General features: G+C 38.0%; 1 protein-coding gene across 2 annotated transcripts in view; it reads left to right on the top strand.

The window, feature by feature from the left end:
* Window positions 1-701: 701 nt before the first annotated feature.
* LOC137258238 (A disintegrin and metalloproteinase with thrombospondin motifs 16-like) overlaps window positions 702-24240 on the top strand; it is a 132882-nt gene continuing 109343 nt past the window's right edge. For both annotated transcript variants that reach the window (XM_067795833.1, XM_067795831.1), the window contains exon 1: window positions 702-995. In XM_067795833.1, the coding sequence (XP_067651934.1) occupies window positions 939-995 (57 nt within the window). In that variant the 5' untranslated portion in view covers window positions 702-938. The remainder of the gene's footprint in view (window positions 996-24240) is intronic.

Genomic DNA, 24240 nt, shown 5'->3' with positions numbered 1-24240 from the left:
CTGGATCATACTCAAGTTTGCAGTTGTTGATGCTTTTGAATTAAAAACTGATGTTCCAGATTTCATTTATTGCAAACACATTTGTTTTAAGTGAACGGATAGTTGGGTCACATGGAAATAAAAATGTTCATTGATATGGAAGATGTGTATATTGGTAGAGGAGAGTTGGAGCAGATGCACTAGACATGCAGAGTGGCACCAGCCTTTCTTCTGGCACTAGTTCTGTGATGCAACTCTGATAAGCTGCATAAGCAGCCCTCAAGTGAGGGCAGACTGAACACCAAGACTGGAAGAGAGAGGGAAGGAGGGAGTAGCAGACGGATACACATGGACCATAAACTTCTACATGCCGCAGCATGGTACATGTGTTTTACCCACTTCTCACCCAGGATGGGACATGATTATCAGTGTAGTAGGACCACTGTCTGACCTGTTTGGGACCTGTGTTGGATCTGTTTGGGACCTGCTGGGACCTGGAGTGGAGGGTGGTGAATCAGTGGTGTTAGTGCTGGCTGGGCAGAACTGCTTAGTGTGTCAGGTCACCATGTAAGATAGCGGAGGGTAAGCTAGACAGTTTGTGTAACGCTTCAATAGCCACGGGGCCCTTTAAATGTCGACTATAAATTGACTGTGATTGGCCGAAGCTGCAATCATTCATGAGCCAGCCACAATGTGCACAGTAATCTCTCTGGACTCCAGTGCAGACTAGTGACTAGGAAACAGTGTTGAGTGTAGACTGTCAAAACCAAAACTAGTAGCAGGAGTTTTCTTGTTAACATCTGTATATTACCCCAGATACCTGTGTGGGCAATCATTGCAGTTAGCCCCTATTTTAGCCCCTAATGCTCTCCCAGTGGCCTATGACGGACCTACTGTCATTCCTTGATTTTTACCTGTGATTTTACCTGATATTGGCACTGGATATCTCACCTTTAACGATGAGTTACCTGGACGTGATACAACCCATGGGCAGCCTCCTCATCCTAACAGTGATGGTAATGTATTACTTTTCACTTACGCAACTCATTGCCCATGTTTACATGAAGCACTGGCCTGATGGCACAAGTCATCAGTGTAATTAAGTTAATTAGCGAGTCACTTCATAAACTGCTGAAAGCAATTATTAGTGCAAAACCTGTCACTGTTGACATCATGTGGAATTTAAGAGTGTTAATTCAACGTCGCCTTACACTTCTTTGATGTATTTTGTTCACATTCTGAAGGAGAAAAAAGTCTGTGCAAAATGTTCACTCAGTATGTTTGGCTTTCATAAGTGATGGTGTGCTAATGACCTGAGCTTGTGGCAGACTTCCGTGTTGTGTGGAAGAGGATAATGTATGCATAGGAAACTGCTGTTGGTTTGGACACAAAGGTGATGGGTCCACCTGGCTACACTTAGTCTCACCTGGTCATCACCTCGTTAACTCCCACCTCACCTTTCTTTACCTGTGAGGGTTAGCGCTCGTCTCTTACTTGTGGAAAAACTGTTTTCTAAATACCAGCTGAAATCAGCTTGTCTACAGTCTGTGATCTAAGTATTTGTTGTTCTTTCTAATATACCATGAGGTTACGGTCTCCGATAATCTCTTAGTATGATGCTCTTCATGCAAAAAGTACTGAATAAATGGTTGGCATCTTTAGGCATAGCTGCATGATTTGTAAGGAGACACCTGTTAATTCTGCTAGACTTGTTTATTTTGGTTAATATGTGATGTGTATTTGCTGAACACTGGAGTGCAATTACACTCTTTTTGGAAAGGAAATAAGTTGTAATTTTTTAAATTTCGTGTTTCTTTTTTATGTTTTAAAGATCGAATGATATTGGTAATTATACAAGGGTTTTAAAGTTTGAATGTTCTGAGATAATATTGCAGTTCTGATCGTGGACTAGGCAAGATGGTATATATAGTATATAGGCCAGGCTGTCATTGTTTTTGTCATTGTTATCAGAAAATGAATTTTATTAAGGCTGTGGTAGAGCATGTTCCCTGTAGTACAAGCAGCCTAGACATGCTGTGCTCGCAGAACACTTTCTGTGGCTCTACATGTTATGATGTCTCGTGTTTGTTTTAGTAATGGTGTCAGATGTACATAACAGTGTTTTAGCACTTCCTTTCAATTAACAGCGTCTTAATGACAGTCCAATTTCAAGCATGGGATCTATGTAACAGTATTTGATGATCTGACATTATACTATATGTGTGACTTTCAGCTGCAATTCTTGCAATTCATTTTTATCACTTCAAAAAGACAATTCATTTCATATTGTGTAAGAACATTTGTTACAAGAATGCATGTTTAATAGCTATGCAATGTTTAATATTTTAACGATCTTTTTCAATATGTGGGATTTTCTTGGTGACTTATGTAAACTAATTAAAGTTTATGGATTCAGAAAGCTGGACATTTATGCATTCCATCTATAATTCATATGATACATAAATTCTACTTGGTAAGTAGTTACTGGAAATTATATCATTAGGATTCCATTATGCTCATTCCTGTTGAATGGCTTCAGTGGCAGCATTTGGGAGATTAACAAAGGTTGTTGGGTGTTTTTGATTTTTGCTAATATTTATACTGGACACAAATGTTAAGGATGATGAAACACTTGTATATTTAGTACACATAGTACACAAATTTATAAAGACATACCTTCCAAAATGTTCGTTTGGAACTTGTTTGAGCAGCATGATACCATGAATTCATGAAATGTTTTTTATGGATAACAAGTTCTTTCTTATCTTTATACACCATTTCACAGCTAATTCTTGCTCCTTCTCTGGTGAGAGCTGCACTTCAGTCTTGTTACCAGTAATTAGAAGTGATTTTTATGCCATGTCTCCTTGATATTTCACTTTATGATTCTTTTGTTTTGTATGGAGGTAGTTTGACATGTTTTATGCACCTACTACATTAGTCCCTGGGTATCCTTTAACCATGTTGCTTGTGTAAATCAAAGATAGCATTTTAACAATGTTTTGCTGATGCTCCTCTGCTGTTGATCTCATGCAAACATCACACCCTAGGTCAGTGCCCTCAGATATCTTGCTACAAGACCGCTAGACCAGGCATGCCAAACAATAAATATTTGGTTAACAGATGACGTTGTATTGGACGACATGAACGAAAACAGATGTAAATACCAGAGATTGGTGACAGAGTTGTCTGTGGCAATCCAGGACAGACGTGGTCCATGTTGTCATGGTACTTTGATGTTGAATCTCTTCCTGCTCCTTCTCCTGCTCAACCAGGATGGGAATGTTGTTTAGTTGTCATGGACTGCATTCAGCAGGGATTGGGATGTCTGTTTTACATGTACCATAGGGCAACCACATGGCAGTTTGATGTAGTTATGGCTTGCCATTAACAAGAAACGCTGGTTACCATACACTGAGGTGTTAAAATTGCCCAGATGGCTGACAACCTGATACAGCTTGGGCCTCATCAGATTTAGCCACAGAGTTGGCCTGTTGTCAAATACATGCTGAGAACAGCCATTGTGTTCAACTTGAGCTCAGAGTGACTATGTTGTTTAAGTTTAGCCATATTGTCTAAATTTGAGCATACGATGGGATGCTGTCCACGAAGCACTTAGGTGCTATGTTGTCCAATTTAAGCACAGAGCTTTATCTTGTCTCGCTTAAGTTCGTCATGGCCACGTTGTCCAATGTAAGCACAGAGCTTTATCTTGTCTCACTTAAATTCAGCATGGACATGTTGTCCAACGTAAGAACAGAGCTTTATCTTGTCTCACTTAAGTGGAGCATGGACATGTTGTCCAGCATAAGCACAGAGCTTTATGAGGAACAGATACATGCTCAGAAAGTCATATTGGGCTTCAAAATAGGAAACCACAATGTAAAACCACTGCCCTCTCCCAGCTTATAGAGAGCAGATACATTCTCAAAAACTCATGTTACTGAGCTCTGAGACTGACATGTTATTCACAAGATGTTTGGGTATTGACTTGAGACCACCCAATATTGTGAACATTCAGTGTTGCTGAAGCTAACACCAGTGTAGTCACCACTGGACCACACTGCAGGTACACTTCCTCCAGCCTTGACACCACCATCCAAATAAATGGCACTATATTAAGAGTTGTGATGCGATTATTTTGTGCCCTCTCTACCTGATAGCATAACATGATCTTTGCTTGTTGTAAGATTACGCCCACCGTTTGTTTTCCTAGTGGCAATGGTGAGAGAACGTGTCAAAACAAACGTAGAGATTGTCACCCAAGCTGCCCAACTTCTTAATCTGCATTGCGGACATGTTGGTTTTGTATCAACTACTGCCTGTACCTAAAGCCAGTTATGTGGTTACCGAATGCTGTAACACCAACCGTGAAATATATATTGGTTCAGAGAGTCTGTCTTTAGTTCATGTGATGCCATAAGGATGGTTACACGTCGCAGAGTTTTTTGGCATGAACTTGATGCTTTGTTCGCTTCTGAGAAATTTGTTAAGTCTGGCATGGAATTCGTATTATGCTATGATTTAATCAAGATATGCAAATGTGATAGGATCATTCATACATCAGGAATACTTGAATCTTTATCCAAAAGTGTTTATTGATGTTCGCGATGGAATGTTATTGGGAAGGAGATACCTTGTGTGGAGGTTGGTGTGGTACGGTGTGGTGTGGTACATATGTACAGATTAGAATTCAGCAGTTTCTGATAATGAATATCGGTTTCGTTTCTGTAACAACTATCCCCGGGGAAAATGTCTATCACATTTTCATGAATTGCTGAAAGTATTTGAGAAGTGCTTTAGACACATTATCACAGCTATCAATTTTTAAGCAAGAGGTTTACGAAAACAGAATTTATCTCTCTAGTGGGATATCTCATGATTTTTATTCATTTGAGAATTTGTTTTAAAAGCTTTTAAAGATATCCTTTGACCACTCAATATCGTTGATAACAGGAAATGCAAGGCAAGTTATTCAGTCTCTTTGGTTTGAATAAATATAAGATTGGAAACCGAGACAAGTATAGTCCTTTTTAACAATGTTTTTGAACAGAGAAATCCAGTGTGAAAATGTTGCTTAGATGACTGGAGTTTGCTAGGGTTTACAAGAGTTGACAAGAGCAGGCTAGAATATTGAACCTTCGTTGGCACATTGTGTTTTGAATGTCGTGGTTCTGTGTTGTGTGGAGAAGCTGATGTTGTGTAAAACAAGACAACTGATCCATGCTACCAGTATGCTTGATTATATTTGTAAATTTGTACTCAAACATATAAAGTTTGAAAGCTTGTCAAAATGCACAGACTGTGGTGGCTATTAATCTATGTAGGGTCCTGGAAGTAATAAATAGGATAGCTGAATGACAGAAGTCAGAAGGTGTTGATGTTTCAGTAGATGTGGCAGCCGGTTTCAGAGATGGGGATGTTTTGATGTTTGGGTAGCAAGATGTGGCAGCTGGTTCCAGAGATAAGAAGGTGTTGATGTTTCAGTAGCAAGATGTGGCAGCCGATTTCTGAGATGGGAATGTATTGATGTTTCAGCAGCAAGATGTGGCAGCCGATTTCTGAGATGGGAATGTGTTGATGTTTCAGTAACAAGATGTGGCAGCCAGTTTCTGAGATGGGAATGTGTTGATATTTCAGTAGCAAGATGTGGCAGAGCCTAAGTCCAGAGATATCAGAGATATTTAGAGATAAGTCCAGAAAAGATACAGATGCTTCCTCAGTTCAGATGGGTTCTCTTTTGTAGAGTTGATGTCCTAGAAGCAAACTGGAAGAGATATGGTTGTTCTATAAGTTTGACATGTAAAGCAAACAGTGTATTAGTGAAGAACATATGTTGAGCCCTAACTGTATCAGGTTTGGGGATTTATCAAGAACTGGTATAATTTGCTCCCTACTTGCTTATCTGAGAACTCACAGTAAGGTTTCTGGTAGCACCAGATATTCTTGAATGGAAGAAGACTGATGTTTTGGGTGATACAAGACTGCTAACCTTTCCAACAATAAAAAGGAATTCCATCTGTGAGAGAAACAGCTACGTGACTGCCAAGACATGCTGCAACTGGTTTTCGTGGAGGTAGTTCACCTGCCTCATCTCTCCACAAGTCCCTCTGTCCACCAGGACACCATTACTCAAACCTATCATAAGTCTATGACTCCTGTACTCTAAGACAGACTTGCAACTTGTAGTGCTGTGACAGCTTTGTGAGACAGCAAGGGATGACCCTCATGCAGAACTTCAGTTTCGATCCACTTCTTTCTCAAGTTTTTTCATTCATTGCCTCTTACACGCTGCCTGTTTTCCTTGCTGAGAGTTGCCAGAAGCTACATGTTGGAGTTTGTCCAGTGTGACCTGCACACCTTTCTTAGCTGACCCTCCTTCCCATGATGGTCCAGCTCTAGTTCCGCTGTACTCTGTAACTCCCCATTCTTGTTGTCCTTGTCCTCCCCCCTGTGAACACCTACCAGTTCCTTGTTTTCTTTCCTGGAGTTGCGAAATGTTATTAGCTGGGCTTCATGTGTAAGGTGACAGATTGTCTTAATATAACTAACCTTGGCTCGCGCATGTTGGTATGTATATTGTATTTCCTGCAGTGCATGCTACATGCATCTGGTGCTGTTTTCATTGTGGTGCTCATTTTTTGGGCTAAACTTAATATTTTCTTTTCTGTGTGATGCAAACACCCACTGTGGAATGTTGTTTCCTGGTCACTGATACAATTGTTGTAGGCAGTGTATCCAGCGTTCATCATAGGTAGCTGTTTCTTGCTCTTCATTCTTGGTGTGTGCACTGTTGGCAGAATGCAGATGGTTGTTTCTGCATCAAACTGTATTGCTTGGATCATTGTTTATGCTTTGATGGATGTGAAACACTACTCCTGTAGTTTGGCATCTGCAGCAATGGCAGGTCTTTATACTTGCATTGGCCTTTCCCCGTTGATAAACAACTCTGGTTTTGTAACATCCTCAGTTACAGTGGAGTCAAGGAATAAACATGGATCTGCATTATCTGATATTTGGTTTTATTTCTTGTCTTATGGATATTTGTCAAAAAAACTAAAGACAGAAGGGAAATTATAAAAAATCACCAGTCAAAGTAATATTCCTTTTAAATACTAAAAGTATTTACTAAAGGAAATTTATGAAGTGTACATGAGCCAAAAAAGAGCGAACAAATTTTTTTTGTAGTAAGTTTACATTTTTGGCCAATAAAGACATTAGTGTTTTATGTGTTTAGTGGGAAGGGTTTTTTTTTCTTATTCTTGATAAAACATAACCAGCAGGATCTGTAATACAAGGTATAAAATTGATCAGGCCTTATATATGATTCACGGAATTGGGAATGAGTGATTATTGCTTAACCCCACATCACTGAATTAGTGATTGATTAGTCATGCAGTATGTGATACCTTGCTGATTTTGCCCAACATCAAAAGTCATTTGTGATACAAACTGTGAACTAATCTTTAAAGACTTGAAGTTGGTGCCATACATATTGATTACTTTGATTTTGCAGTTACTGTAGATTCTTTCCGGCTGCGTATGGCATGGAACAACTCTGAGAGGATATAACACACTTGCAACAGCAACTACTGTCATTTTACACAGTGTAGCAATTGTTAAATCGTTGTCAACCCTCTGATACAAAGTCCTATGGTTACGTTTTTTTCATACAATATACCCATCGTTGCAACCACTATTGGTGTCTTCATACAATATACCCATTGTTGCAACCACTATTGGTGTCTTCATACAATATACCCATTGTTGCAACCACTATTGGTGTCTTTATACAGTATACCCAATGTTGCAACCACTATTCTTTTCCTGATACAAAATACCCTTTGTTGCAACCAATATTCTTTTCTTCCTACAATATATCCATCATTACAACCAGTATTCTCTTATACAATATACCCTTTGTTACAGCCAGTATTCTTTCTTCATACAATATCCCCATTGTTACAGCCAGTATTCTTTCTTCATACAATATACCCTTTGTTACAGCCAGTATTCTTTCTTCATACAATATCCCCATTGTTACAGCCAGTATTCTTTCTTCATACAATATCCCCATTGTTACAGCCAGTATTCTTTCTTCATACAATATCCCCATTGTTACAGCCAGTATTCTTTCTTCATACAATATCCCCTTTGTTACAGCCAGTATTCTTTCTTCCTACAATATACCCTTTGTTACAACCAGTATTCTTTTCTTCCTACAATATCCCCATTGTTACAGCCAGTATTCTTTTCTTCATACAATATCCCCATTGTTACAGCCAGTATTTTTTTCTTCATACAATATCCCCTTTGTTACAACCAGTATTCTTTTCTTCATACAATATCCCCATTGTTACAGCCAGTATTCTTTCTTCATACAATATCCCCATTGTTACAGCCAGTATTCTTTGTTCATACAATATCCCCATTGGTACAGCCAGTATTCTTTTCTTCATACAATATCCCCTTTGTTACAACCAGTATTCTTTTCTTCATACAATATCCCCATTGTTACAGCCAGTATTCTTTTCTTCATACAATATCCCCTTTGTTACAACCAGTATTCTTTTCTTCATACAATATCCCCATTGTTACAGCCAGTATTCTTTCTTCATACAATATCCCCATTGTTACAGCCAGTATTCTTTCTTCATACAATATCCCCATTGTTACAGCCAGTATTCTTTCTTCATACAATATCCCCATTGTTACAGCCAGTATTCTTTCTTCATACAATATCCCCATTGTTACAGCCAGTATTCTTTCTTCATACAATATCCCCATTGGTACAGCCAGTATTCTTTTCTTCATACAATATCCCCTTTGTTACAACCAGTATTCTTTTCTTCATACAATATCCCCATTGTTACAGCCAGTATTCTTTCTTCATACAATATCCCCATTGTTACAGCCAGTATTCTTTCTTCATACAATATCCCCATTGTTACAGCCAGTATTCTTTCTTCATACAATATATATTTTGTTACAACCAGTATTCTTTTCTTCATACAATAATACCCATTGTTGCAACCACTATTCTCTTCCTTGTACAATATACCCATTGTTACAACTAATATTCTTTCTTCACACAATACACCTATTGTTACAACCACTGTTCTTCTCCAGAGACAATATACCCATTGTTACAACCACTATTCTTCTCCTGATACAATATACCCATTATTACAACAATGTTCTTTTCTTCATACAATATACTCCTTGTACAATATACCCATTGTTACAATATCTCTATTCTTCTCTTTATACAATATATCCATCGTTACAACCACTATTCTTCACAATATACCCATTTTACAACCACTATTATTTTCCTTATGCAATATACCCATTGTTATGATAATCACTATTGTTCCCTTTGTAATGTATATTTATATTAACAACCACTATAGCTTCAATCTTGCATATGAAGTCTATTCCTGCTTGATATGCCCATAGGTAACCATGACTACTTTGAGAACTTGTCTTGAACTTGTTTGTAATCTGCAGCTCTCATGTTGGCTGTCCTGGTTCTGGCAAAGTTGCTACAAAGCTCTGCCTACAACACAAGTGGATGTTAGAGTCCTGGCCGGTAACCTTATGATTTGATAGCAAAAACTGGACTTAACAATGAACATTGCTCACTTAAGCGCAATAAACCTTTAATGCAATTTCACACCAGCGCTCCATGATGTGTGTTGGTCGTGGTTTCTCTTGTTAAAATGTGATGATTTCTAGGTGGCTGGATAAGCCTGGTTTAGAGATGTGATCAAACGTTCTACGTGTTTCACTTGTTTCTGTAATAATATTTGTCACTATTAGTGTATGTGCCCTGTGCAGGAACCGAGCTGGTCCTGATGTTTGAACTTGGCGGTTTAGCTAACACGCTTGTATTTGCAGGAGAAATTCTACAGCTTCCTCTCTCCTCAACACGCTGTAGTCAATATTGACTGCCCGTTGTTGGCAGGAAAAAGTCTTTTGCAATCATATGATATATTGTTATCCTAGTTATCAATTTCCCATTCTTAATTAGACATTCTGGGTATGAGTGAACAGATTGGTATAGCTTTGTTGTTGGTTGGGTTCATAATCGGACAAAAATCGATATTTTAGGGATTTGATGCAAAGGTCGTTGATGAAATATTGATGGCAGTCTCATCATGTGAACAGTGAACGACACAAGACATTGATTCACATGTATAATGATAAGCAAAAGAAAAGCAACTCTGGCTTGTCATGTTCTTAGATAGAAGACATAAACATGAACGCAGAATGAATAGAGAGTAGTCTTCTCTCTATATACCTTTTGTATCATAACATTTCCATCTGTTATCCTTCAGTCTTTCTCTATTTCTAATAACTTCTTGTGATGTAATTAGTGATTGTACATATCTTTTGAGAAGGGTTTTATGAGTTGAAAGAACTTGTCCCAAATCCTTTTCACATTGTGAATAAAATATGTTTAAACTAACATGAATGCTTACTTTATGAAGATTCATATCTTTATATAGTTGCATTTCTTGTGTTTTGCATTTTTGTGTATTGTTATATGGCACCATGCAAAATGTGATACTTGGTAGTGGTTGATCTTGTGACACTGCAAACGGATCAGGCTGTAACTCAGTTGAAAGACAACCAAGTGAATTCACCCTATCAGTAAACTGAGTGAGAGAGTGAGTTTAGTTTAATGCTGCACTCAGCAATATTCCAGCTATATGGCAGCAGTCTGTAAATAACTGAATCCTTACGACGACAAGCAGAGTCAACTTTTATGGCAAGCATGCATTTTGCTGAAGGCCTATTCTACCCTGAACCTACATGGGTCATCAGTAAATTGAATTGATAATGGAACATCATGTCTGAATCGAAAATGGAATAAGGCCAATGTTAAAACAGTCTGGTTATTGATAATGGCTACTTTCAACCCCCAACCCCCCTACCATGATATTGCTGGAATATTGCTAAAAGTGGCATAAAACTCAATCACTCATTAACTATATCATCACTGCTTCCATTTACATCATAGCGAAGTATTACTGCCTACAACAGATGTGGAAAGGTGGTGGGGTAGCCTAGTAGTTAAAGCATTTGCTCGTCATCCCGAAGACCCACAAGGGCACAATGTGAACCATGATATTGCTGGAATATTGCTAAAAGCGGCTTACCGCTGATACACATTTTGTGTATTGTTATCCATTTGTTTTCGAATTAGCAAACATAGATAAATTGATATCTTATTAATGAATATTTATCCATTCAGTGTTAAATGTTGCTATTTCAAAGCTGACTTTACTTTATCCACAACCTTATGAAGGTAAGGTGTTCTGTCTGTCTCTCAAAACTCAAGTGGGAATTTACCCTTTTTGTTCCTTACTGTGCCTAGTAGTATGGAATAAGCAGACCCGTGAAGTTCTAAGTTAGAATTGGTCTTCTCTAATCCATGCTTGTCGTAAAAGGCAACTAAGAGGATTGTGTGGTCAGGTTTGCTGACTTGGTTGACACGTCACTGACTTGATTATTTACAGACCACCAAAATATGGCCGGAACATTGCTGAGTTTGGCATTGAACTAAATTCATATACCTGCATCAGCAAAATTCCGTATCCTTCTTAACCTGGAAAGTTTTTCAACATATTTTTAACATCTAGATTATTAAATCTATGTGATAAGTACACAAGTAGAGACTTATGAACATCATAAAGAAAGAGAATGTGTGACTGCGTATTACTGAAATATATACCTGTGGCTCATATTTTCAAGCTAGTATCTGTACATCCCAGCCATGTTCTGTCACTCTAACTGAATCTGCAGTCATAATAGCATGAATTTTATCTCACATGTCTGATTGGGGAAAAAGAAATGATTATTCACAGCTAATTATTTGCAACACCTGCCATTATTATGTCTAAAGGTGACTGTAAGCCACACTGGTAGAAACTATCTTGAAAATGAGTTCCGTTTTGTAATGATGTTAGTTATCACATGGAACATTATCATGAATGATTTGGCAAGCGGCAGGCCTTTTTTCTCTTTATATGAATGAACAGCCATGATACGTCACTTGTCTTTACTGTTTATACCAAGACCCTGTGTGGCTCAGTACGCTGACATTTATTCTCAGAAGAAAACTTATTTTTAAAAAAAATGAAAAATCAGAACAGTCTTTAATATCGGTCTCGGCACTGAGGCCATCAAGACTTGCCAAATCAGTCTAGACTTGAGTCAGACTTTTGTTTAATTCATTCTCATGGTTTTGGGACAGAGACAAACTTCCAGAAACCTAAGGTATAGCCTTGCTCCATGGCTGTACTAAATCCTAATGGATGGGTAGTAATTCTCTCCTTTAAAGAGACAAATAGACCTCTAAGGTTGCCAATCTGCTATTTTATTTTTTGTTTTCTAATCAGCGGGTGTGAGAATTTAGTTTTACACAGCTTATAGCAACAGCAGCTATAGTACAGCAGAGGACACTAGAAATGGGCTTCACACATTTTGCCCATGTGGGGAATCGAACCCAGGTCTTTGGCCTGACAAGAGAACACTTTAACCACTGGGCTACCCCATCGCCCCTAAACTATTAAGTATTATCTTAAAGACTTGTGCAAGTCTACCTAAGGTGTGGCTTTTAGCACTGTAGAATTTCATCATTAAAGTCTGCAAGATTATTATGAAAGTGAATTTGTGCTCCAGATCCCTCCTGATTATATATTTCTTTTGGCAGCACCACACCTTTATTTGTTAGTTCACCAAAGCACGAGGTGTGAAACACATGGATCACTATGGGCATTCCTCCCTCAGGTGTCTCGCATTAAGACCTGTTGAATGATTTGTTGATATTATGATCAGTGGTCTGTATCATCAAGTTCTGATTATGCAGGGACTTTAGCCTAGCAGTTATAGTGTTCACTTATGCCAAAGAGCAGGGTTCAATTCCCCATATGGGTACAAATTCTGGTGTTATCCCCACACAACTCATGAATTATCCCCACCCAACACATGAACATCTGGGTAAGAATTGATCACTGGATTATCTGGTCCAGATTTGACTATTTACAGACCATCTCCATATAGCTGTGATATTGTCAAGTGTGACATAAAACTAAACTCACTCAAATGATGAGCAAATGCTTTAAGCACTAAGCTAACCAACCATTCTCTAGCTTAAATTGATCTTAACTTCACCTTTGTGAGGGTCCCTGTTAACAGTTTCAAAGGCTTCGTGTTGCGACATAAAGATATCAAAACAAGGTGGGGTTCACAAGTCAGTATCAAAGTCATTCATTGTCAGCAGCACTGAGAATCAGCCACCACATCTTGGTCCCTGCCCAATGCAGTGTCATACTGACGTTGTTCTATGTGTGCTGACATGAGCTTAACAAATGAGTGTTGTTTCTGCCGTTCACAACAGTGAGACATTATATTCAATATTGGGATACAAGGTATAATGAACGATTCTCCTCCCTTGCTGTTCATGTGGAATTGATGATTGGAGGAAATGTGGCACCGTCCCACCTCCTCCTGTACATAATGAGAGCACTTCATGCTTGTCTAGAGTCATCAGTGGGTTTCCTATTGACATCCTACTCCATCGTGACAGATGTAGAGAATACAGCTATCCTTGTACTGCTGTGTTCTGTAGCTCTCATAACACACATACTTAAGGCAAAGTGTAACATGGTACAAATGTATATTGTACCTTCATGTTGTAACACACGGATATCATGGCTTATAGGAACATTGTACAAATGTATCTTGTAACATGTATATCATGGTCTGTAGTGAGTAACATTGTACGAATGTATATTGTACCTTCATCTCGTAACACACGGATATCATGGCTTATAGGAACATTGTACAAATGTGTCTTGTAACATGTATATCATGGTCTGTAGTGAGTAACATTGTACAAATGTATCTTGTAACATGTATATCATGGTCTGTAGTGAGTAACATTGTACAAATGTATATTGTACCTTTATCTCGTAACACGGATATCATGGCTTATAGGAACATTGTACAAATGTATCTTGTAACACGTATATTATGGTCTATAGTGAGTAACATTAATATATTGTTCAAGTGCTACTTGTTCTCTCATGCTGTATCACACTGATATCGAAGTCTCACTCTGTGACACGGTAGTTTACTATATGCTGTATTCTAACCAGTAAGTGTGTAACATTGTTCAAGTGCTACGTGTTCTCTCATGCTGTATCACACTGATATCGAAGTCTCACTCTGTGACACGGTAGTTTACTATATGCTGTATTCTAACCAGTAAGTGTGTAACATTGTTCAAGTGCTACGTGTTCTCTCATGCTGTATCACACTGATATCGAAGTCTCACTCTGTGACACGGTAGTTTACTATATGGTGTATTCTAACCAGTAAGTGTGTAACATTGTTCAAGTGCTACGTGTTCTCTCATGCTGTATCACACTGATATCGAAGTCTCACTCTGTGACACGGTAGTTTACTATATGGTGTATTCTAACCAGTAAGTGTGTAACATTGTTCAAGTGCTACGTGTTCTCTCATGCTGTATCACACTGATATCGAAGTCTCACTCTGTGACACGGTAGTTTACTATATGGTGTATTCTAACCAGTAAGTGTGGAACATTGTTCAAGTGCTACGTGTTCTCTCATGCTGTATCACACTGATATCGAAGTCTCACTCTGTGACACAGTAGTATACTATATGCTGTATTCTGACCAATAAGTGTGTAACATTGTTCAAGTGCTACTTGTTCTCGCATGCTGTAATAGGCAGTGGAGTAGCTTAGCATTCACCTCTCATACAGAAGACCTTGGTTGATTTCCCACCATGGGTGCATTGTGTGAAGCCCACTGCTTGTGTACCCCTCCATCATACTGCTAGAATTTTGCTAAAATTGATGTAAAATGAAAAATCAACTGACTCACTCACGCTGCAACACACTGATATCACATTCTTACTCTGTGTTTAAATTCTCAGACTGGATGCATAAGATCAAAATGCCTTATTCTCTACATAGGATAAGGAAATCCAAGGCATGCTGTACATAACAAGCTTTTGATAATATCAGTAAGTACATTCACTGTGCTCATCAAAAGCACAGCAATATGTATGAATCAAAGCATTCCATTTTGAGGGTTTTATTCTGTACTTATATAGATTCTATTTCTTATGGGTTGAGTGAGTGAGTTTTAGTCTTAAATGGAGTTTTACAGTATTTTTGCAGTATCATGGGTTGGGGGTGGGGGGCAACAAGAAATGAGCTTGGCACATTGTATCATGGGGGAAATGAACCTTGGTCTTCCACATGACAACTGAATGCTTTAACCACTAAGCTACTCCACTGCTCATTAAACCACGAGAGAACAAGTAGCACTTGAACAATCAAGAATATCCCAGCATAGACCTGTAAATGATCGAGCCTGGACCAGACAATCCAGTGATCAACAGCATGAGCATTGACACGCTTTCAGGAACCATTTGTCAACCAAGTCAGCAAGCCTGACCACCTGATCCCGTTACTCGCCTCTTACGACAAAAATAGTCGCCTTTTATGGCAAGCATGGGTTGCTGAAGGTCTGTTCTACCCAGACTTGTCTGCTCCAGACTTGATTTATTTACAAACTGTTATTTAGAATAAAACATAGCAAAGTATTACAAAACAAACATGCTTATTTCAAATGGATCATCTCTGGATATGTAATATGTTTTCAAAGCTGATTTTATTTGATAAATATTGGTCCAGCTAAATTCAGAATTTAAAAAATAACATATCCACTCAACAAGGGAAGTTCTCAAGCTCATGATTGAAATCAGATGATCTGCATGTATTTACATTCCTCGGAAAAAGCAGCTACAACAATACATTATATATGTTTTCCATGAGTTTCCCTGTACAAATAGTGGGTTGATGTAATCATGAATGGGACGGTCTACCTCATCTCTCCTGCTGGCTTCCTCCATGGCGGAAGTAACACCAAGGGAGGTGAACACTTGTACATAATACCACTCTTTCTAATGTTTTTTCCTAACACCAGTAAGCTAAAACCCTTCACTCAGAATTGGAAACAGCCGAACCACCAATAATTGTTTTTCTTGATGGGAGTAATGCACTGCAAGTAGTTGCCATGGAGGAAAGGTCAGGGTAGGGATCGACCTTGACTCTTGTAAACCTGGGTAATATCTCTTTCTATTTTCCAACAAAGTAAAAACGCGGAAAAAAACATGGTCGTAAGTAGGATTCATTGCATAAAGTGATTTTTTTTTGTTCGCTAATGCTTGTGTTTGATATGGCTTTTGTTGGCGAGATAAGACATGGTCTTTCATCTTGAGAGAAGAATGTTTGTTTGAAGAAACTGTCCTTGGGTATTTGAGGTTATTGCTTTAAGGGGGTCTAGATGTGTAGTGGTAATGTTTGTGTACTAGGGGAACCATGAGAAGCCCAATGGTTAAGGTGTTGTCTCATCATACTATGGGCTTAAGTTTGTTTCCTGGCTGAAATATTGCTTAATGCTGTGAGTTTTTAGGTTTACTCTGCTTTTAGCAATATTCTGGCATTATCAAGGCAGCGGACATGAGCATGGCTGAATATTGTGTAAACACCCATGTTTAAATAATGTGAACAACATTTTCCCTTCACATCGAATAATCACTGTGTTTTTCAAAAAGGTATGATAATATTTTATCATTTGTCAAAATCAGGGCGTGTGGTATTTTGAATTTATTGCTCAAAAAGTATATTCCTGAAATGACACATCACTCATGTTTCAACCATACAGAAGATTAGGTTTGTTTACCTGACATAAGTTTACAATGTTAACTTAGCATCATAATATGGAGGAATTATCAGCAAATGCTGTCTAGAAACAACTCTGTGGCCTAAACAGCGTGGCATTGTTGAAATGTTTCAGATTATTTTTTTCCTTTACAGTGAATAATTGCTTATTTTTCGAAAAAGGAATGATAAAGTTTTTTATTTGTCAGAATCAGGGTGTTCTGATTCTTTTTTCTCTCAAAAAGATGATTTAGTTAATGACATGTCACTCAGGATACAGTCATAATTATTTCATTCTGAAAGTTTATCATATGTGTTGCAAGGTGAAAATTCCTTCAGTCAGTGTACTGTGGTTGCAGTGCATTTGCTAGTAAATTAATTGTTATATACACTGGACTATGTCAATGTTAATGACTGTTATGTGTGGAATACCTTTTACATGATTTTTGAAGGACAATATTTGGTTGCCACGACTTTGCTCACCATGATACGATGGTTACAAGTATTTTCAAAAAGTGGAACCATAAATTATAAATTTAGGATTGCTTGGTGAAAGCGGATCAACAATAATTACCACAACACATCTCACACACTTGATTAAAAGAGGAGAATGACACAGCCATTTTGCTAGTCTTGGCTAGTCTAGCTGTATTTGACGAGCTGATGATAAAATACCTCAATGTTTTGACAAGTGCTTGATTGGAAGTGTGACCTTTATGTGGGAGGTAGCATGATGGACTGAGGTCAACAGTTCTTGCCCTGGGCAGACCAACCACTCATGCTGGGTCTCTGTTTGTGGTCATGGATATGCCATCCTTGGCACTCTCTGAACAGAGCAATAGTTCTTCTTATAGTACTCTTGGTGCTACTGCACACAGTATCCATGACTTGCCCTGAGCAGTTTAAGTGCTCAGATTTCAGTATTTTTGGTGGTCATGCATACACTGTTCTTTACAAGACATGAGCAGGCTAACCATTAGGATCTGTTTATGGTATGCTCTATCCTTCACTGATGGTCCAGTCATCTTAGTGGTGATGGAACACTCATAACTGAAATATGTTTAGACCGGTGACGATCTGGGCCTAGATTTTCAAAGCTCTCTTAGTGCTAAGATAGTCATAAGTTTATGTTAATGTTAAGTTTATGTTAAGACTATTTTGCACTAAGATAGCTGTGAAAACCTAGGTCCTTGGTAAGAATTGGTCTTATGTAAGAGTGCGTATTGTAAGAGTGCTTATTGTGCTTATTGTAAGAGTGCTTATTGTAAGAGTGCTTATATGTGCTTATTGTAAGAGGCTGCTTAAGGGATCGAGTAGGGCTCCCTAACTTGGTTGACATATGTCATTGTATTGCAATGATCATGATCATAGCTCATAATGCTGATCACTGGGTTGTTGAGTCCAGATTTGATTATTTACAGACTGACACCATATAACTGTAACATTCCTCAGTGCAGTATCTTTTACTTTGGTTTCATTTAGTAATTTGTACTAGTCAAAACCAAGTAAATAAAAAGTCTTTAATATCTATCATAGATTAGCATTAAGTCTCTAATATATTGTTAGAAAATATTTTTGACCAAATAACCATTTGATTCGATTTAAGGGCCTCTTATCACTTTCGCATTTCTACAAATGTCATTCATACCACTTGGTTTTTCTGACAAAGAATTATATCAGATATCTAAAATGACAAATTATCTATACTAGCTGTTGAACAAATTAGGTGCTCCTTAACTTCTTTTGAGGTGTATTGGTGCCAGAGAATTTGTCTGACTCTGAAGTTAGACTTGCCAGTGTTTTGAAGACATGAGTGGGAGTTTACTTAGATTCCTATATCATCCTTGTTATCAAGCTTCCTGACAGACTGGCATGCTACTTTGCATGTCCATATTCCAAAAACTGCTATCTGCGTACAACCACTCTGTCATGTTTACGCATGCTGCCATCACACTTACCTCTGCACACTACAACGTGCCTACCTGCTGTACAATCACTAGAATAACATACTTACAAATTCATCACTCTCAAGCAGGACAGAAAATTTGTAAAAACGGTCTGTATTGCTCTAAAATTATTAGTATGCTATCACTGCATCTTGTGCTGCAGGAGCAGAGATTAGTGGCACCAAGGTTGCCAAAACACCTATTACACACTAACAGAAAGTTGCCTGCTATATTTATCATCAAAACCAATGTGAAAGACAAAAGAAGCAGTTTGTTTTCTGCACTTATCAATGAGTTATCACTATCCACAAATTCTGCTTAAGACGTATTTTTTCCGTGCTTGATCTCACCAAGCATCAACAGTCAAGGGGCAAACTATTTGGACAAAATTTGTGTTCTTTTAACCATGAGGACTCGAAAGAGTCTAGGCAGAACTAACAGGATGATGTCCCTTTGAAGGAAAGTCGCATGAATTGTTAACAGATCTTTATCTGTTGTCCATATTTGAGGAGAAACTTTATACTTAAGGGTTGTCCTATGCATACTCGCACTTGGTGCTCACGTTACAAGTTCATTGCTTCCAACTGAATCCAAATGTTTATTTTACCTCTAAGCTATTTACATACAAGTTTGAATATTTTGGGTGGAATTCTGTGGAGTTAATTATCTGTTTAGTTGGTAAGGTGATACATGAACGAGGGTATTATCAGTCGACTGCTGCATAATCTACCTGTGGAATCAATTGGATAAGAGAGGACCAACTTGTCTGGCCACCAGCGGTGAAAGGTGCTCGTGTGTATGGATCTCCGAGTACCTTATAATTAAGAACTGTAATTATGAATGATAAAAATTGGAAAAAAATGTTTTTTTGGAAATCTATTCTTGGAATGATATTTGTAGGATATGAAACGAGCTTCCCCTTTCATGTCAAGTTTATGTCACAAGTGGTTTGGTTTGTTACAAGCTTTAGCGAGTGACAAACTGATATTATTATTCTATTTATAACCCACATTCAAATAAATGAAAATAAAATTGAAATAAAACAATATTTTGTTTTCCTATATAGAACCACACAACGCAGATTAATACATCATATTGGTGACTGGAATGTCAACCACTTCACTCCAGGAAAATGTATGCTGCGTAGAGGCAATGTATTTCTTATGACTAATCAAGAAAATAGAAATATAAATCAAAATATAATTCTTTTCAATTGAGGATTTGGATTCAAATTCATGAATGTAATTCATTAATTCACTTGTGAAGTGTAAATATTTTGAACTTAACTATGTGACCTAAATGTTGCCTGAACGTCAGTCAGCCATCATGCATCACTGTCAGGCTAGTCGTCATGTTAAGAAGTGTTCACAAAAAAAGAAAATAATAGGGAGCTTTTAATTAGGAAAAGCACACACAACAGCAAAGATGAATTTGAATAACTGTGATCTGTATGGCTCAAATAGTTGAGCTTGATGTTCTTCATCAGAGGACGAGTTACTGTAAATAACATGGGACACTTTGCGCAGGATGCCAGTGACGCCTGCTTATTTTGGCTAGGAATTCCCACTTGTCAAGATTCGATGAAAACTCCATTGAAAATTGGGCGTGAAAACACAGCCTAAAACCTCGAATGAAGATGATTTTAAGCCTATTGTGTTCAGATTCTGGGAAGTGCTTGTGACCCCTACATGAGAAACCACGGGAGGCATGGTAGTGGCAATACAACACACATATGTGCGGGATGACACAAGAGGATGCGGCTGACAGCGGTAGTGTTTGAGATACAAGAGTGCCGCTCATCTTTTGATGTTATGTGTATTCGATTGCCTGATTACATTCACAACACTTCCAACCAACTGTCCATCAATTTGACCAAATCAATAACTTTTACGGGCGACGCCATGTTTGTTTACACTCATGATATACCTACTAGACATATGTTTACTTATTTAGATTTATTTTTGTTTCTATTACAGAAACAGGAGTTATAATAGGATTGACAATAATGCTTGTATCCACACTAAAAATAAATTTTATTTAATTCCATGGAAGTGTTCTCGTTTTACGTGCTCTCAGAAAGTGTGAAAACTTCTGAATGAAAATCGTGAATGAAATTAAAGTAGTACTGATAATGTCAAAGTTCATCTAATAGCCAATCAAATCCCTCAAAGGTGTTATGGCACATATGTTATGAAACCCCTTTATGAAGTATCACGTAGGTAATGAGAAAGGATATTTTTGGTGTAACAGAGAAATAGTAGCATAGGTAGCTGTTATTGGGGAGGGAAGACTAACTGCCATGTTGATTTTTGTGTTTTCTTCATTTATGTTGGAAGTAGTTTTTCTTCTATTTCCCCAAACTAAGCAAAATGTGTTTTTGCAATCATTTGAGATAGATTTGTGCAGTGTTGTCTTACGAGTAACAAATTGTTTGCATGATGGTAATTTGATGATGATGTAGATCAGTCACATGTTCGTTTGGTCAAGGGTTGAATATTTACAGGTCGGTGTGAAAATTATGAATGTAACAGCAAACTCTTAATTACTCTTTTTCATCAGTCTTATTATTCAAGCAAAAGTGGATTCATCTGGAGTGTTTTCCATGACCCTTAATGCTGTTTTGTGTGGATGGCACTGAGGACTGCCTAGGAAGTAGACTAATGTTTAGTCTCAGAATATATATAGTATTTGATAGTAATGAATAAATATGTTTAATGGTGACCAGAAATTCAGAACCTTGGGAAATATAGACTTCATTTAAGGTTTTAGCATTGCAGAGAGAACTCATAATGAAGTAGGGAAAATAATAAGGTTCAGGAACCGTGAGACAAAACTACCCAGGAGGCTGTGTTAGCTTGAAACGAGGAATATGTTTTCATGTGGAGAGATACAGATCACTGCGTCTTTGGAGAAGACAGTGGGCTCTCCATATCTATGACATGGGGACTTATACAAGCAATATGTTTCTAAGTAAAAGGCCCAGTCTCCTTGAAATACTCAAATGGCTTCCTGGAAGTGCTGTGGTGTGTTCCTTATGGTGTATAAAGTGATGTATGGAAGTTGACATAAACTTTGTGCAGAGCTGTTACAGCACTGCTAATGCTCTGCTGATATTTTCCTTTTCATTTCCAAAATGTCAAGTGTATTCACATATTGTCACTTCAGAGGGCTACAGTCACTTGTTGGGTGGTGTGTATCACAGCCCCTTGTTTAGTCTTCATCCCAAGGGGGTTCTGTGAGAGGCACTTGCATGAACAGGGGCGAGAAGCAAATTTCACTTCACCACTTTGTAGGCTAGTCTCTGCACATCTTTCATTCTCAAGTTCCTTTGGGTTCAGAAGCAGAATTGGTGCTTCCAGCATAGACTAATACTCAGTTTCTGAATGTACATTATTTTGTTAGAAACAGACACTTCCTTTTATACTGAGAAGATTCCCCAGAGAGAATGGAGATTCATAGTCTGTTATGCAGACCCTGAAATAAATATTGCCAAGAAAGCCCATGCAAGTCTAGGACATGCATGTGGCAAGTCTAGATCTCACAGGGTTCAGGAAATAAAAGAAGTCTCTGGGTTCCTTTTCATCATATTTTACGATTATTTTTAGGTACATTTTTTTTTCTGTAAAATATGTTCATTTCATAGACTAGATCTTAGTCTAGGAGACGTAGAAGCGGAGCAAATGTAGACTTGATTCACTTAGGGATTTAGCATTGCATAAAGGGCTAGGTAAAGGGAAATAATGTGGTTCAGGGGCCCATTTCACAAAACTCTCGCAAGTCTAAGATCTCGTAACTTTTCTTGGAGCATTTGTATCTGGTATACTGCAACATAGGAGGTGCAAATGCTACCAGAAAAGTTACGAAATCTTAGGCTTGAGAGAGTTTAGTGAAACAGGGCCCAGACCTATGAAACAGACTTGGTCCAACAGAGTGAACAGATGTCTGAATTAGGGAGGTCACTTTATGTCTCCTTCTTGAGTAGATGTCTCCTGTTGCAGTGTGCAGCAGTATTCTGGTTCTTACTTTGTACCATTCTGTGAGGGATTATACATGCTTCATGCTTTAAGCACACAAGGGTGTGTTGCTTTCAACCAGCTTGTGTTTACTGCTCGTCACTAGTTAATAATAGCTTGTTCTATGAATGTTTTGCAGTCAGATTTAGCAGTTTGTGAAAGTTTAATTGGTGTCTCTTGTAATTCTAGACTTTGTTGTTGTGAGGCTGGACCTGGAACAGGTGGACCTGTTTTGTGGAAAGAATGTGGAGAATGAGGAACATGCATATTCATAGGTGTCCTGATCAGTCTGAACATATAACTGATGTTGTTTCCATTTGTCGAGCACATAAAATAACTTTTGAACATTGGGAATCTGTTGAAGGAAAGTATTCATACTCTATGGAAAGTCCAGAAGTTTTCTGTTTCCAGACTTGCTACATGTTTTCAATTAGTGAAATGTTGCAGGACAAATTCTGTTTCGTTCTATGCTATACTTTCACAAGTATAATGAGGCAGTATGATATGGCGCGGGGATTGCTAACTACTACAAATTCACACTGTGATGAGTAGTTGGTCCAGTCAGGCTTGATTACTGATGGGCAAATATTGTGAAAACTGTGATGGTAAACTACATTTATTGAAGTCTACAAGTGGATATCCTGGTCAGAATTGGTATTCAGTAACCTGTACTTCTCTTAAGAGGTGACTATATTCAGTAACCCGTACTTCTTTTAAGAGGTGACTATATTCAGTAACCCGTACTTGTCTAAAGAGGTGACTATATTCAGCAACCCGTACTTCTCTTAAGAGGTGACTATATTCAGTAACCCGTACTTGTCTTAAGAGGTGACTATATTCAGTAACCCGTACTTGTCTTAAGAGGTGACTATATTCAGTAACCCGTACTTCTCTTAAGAGGTGACTATATTCAGTAACCTGTACTTGTCTTAAGAGGTGACTATATTCAGTAACCCGTACTTGTCTTAAGAGGTGACTATATTCAGTAACTCGTACTTCTCTTAAGAGGTGACTATATTCAGTAACCCGTACTTGTCTTAAGAGGTGACTATATTCAGTAACCCATACTTCTATTAAGAGGTGACTATATTCAGTAACCCGTACTTGTCTTAAGAGGTGACTATATTCAGTAACCCGTACTTCTCTGAAGAGGTGACTATATTCAGTAACCCGTACTTCTCTTAAGAGGTGACTAACGGTATTGGGAGGTCAGGCATGAGTGGATTGACATGTGTCGTTGTATTCCAAATGTGTATATGATGCTCATGCTGTTGATCCTTAGATTGTCTGAACCAGACTTAAATATTTATAGACCTCTGCTATATAGCTAGAATATTGCTGAGCACAGCATCAAACAATTCGCTTGTTAACTAGTCATCATATGCTGACAGATCAGATCAAACTGTTTTTGTAAGCCTGTGAGCACAGTATATGCCTATGTGTTTGTTTATTTGTTTAATATAATGGCATCTGTAAATAGTTGAATTTGAACCAGATAGTCAAGTGATCAACAACATGAGCATCAATCTCC

The sequence above is a fragment of the Haliotis asinina genome, chromosome 12 (assembly GCF_037392515.1).
Source record: "Haliotis asinina isolate JCU_RB_2024 chromosome 12, JCU_Hal_asi_v2, whole genome shotgun sequence".
NCBI classification, from domain to species: domain Eukaryota; kingdom Metazoa; phylum Mollusca; class Gastropoda; order Lepetellida; family Haliotidae; genus Haliotis; species Haliotis asinina.
Note: the sequence above shows the minus strand (reverse complement) of the source record. Positions and strands in the feature narration are given on the sequence as shown.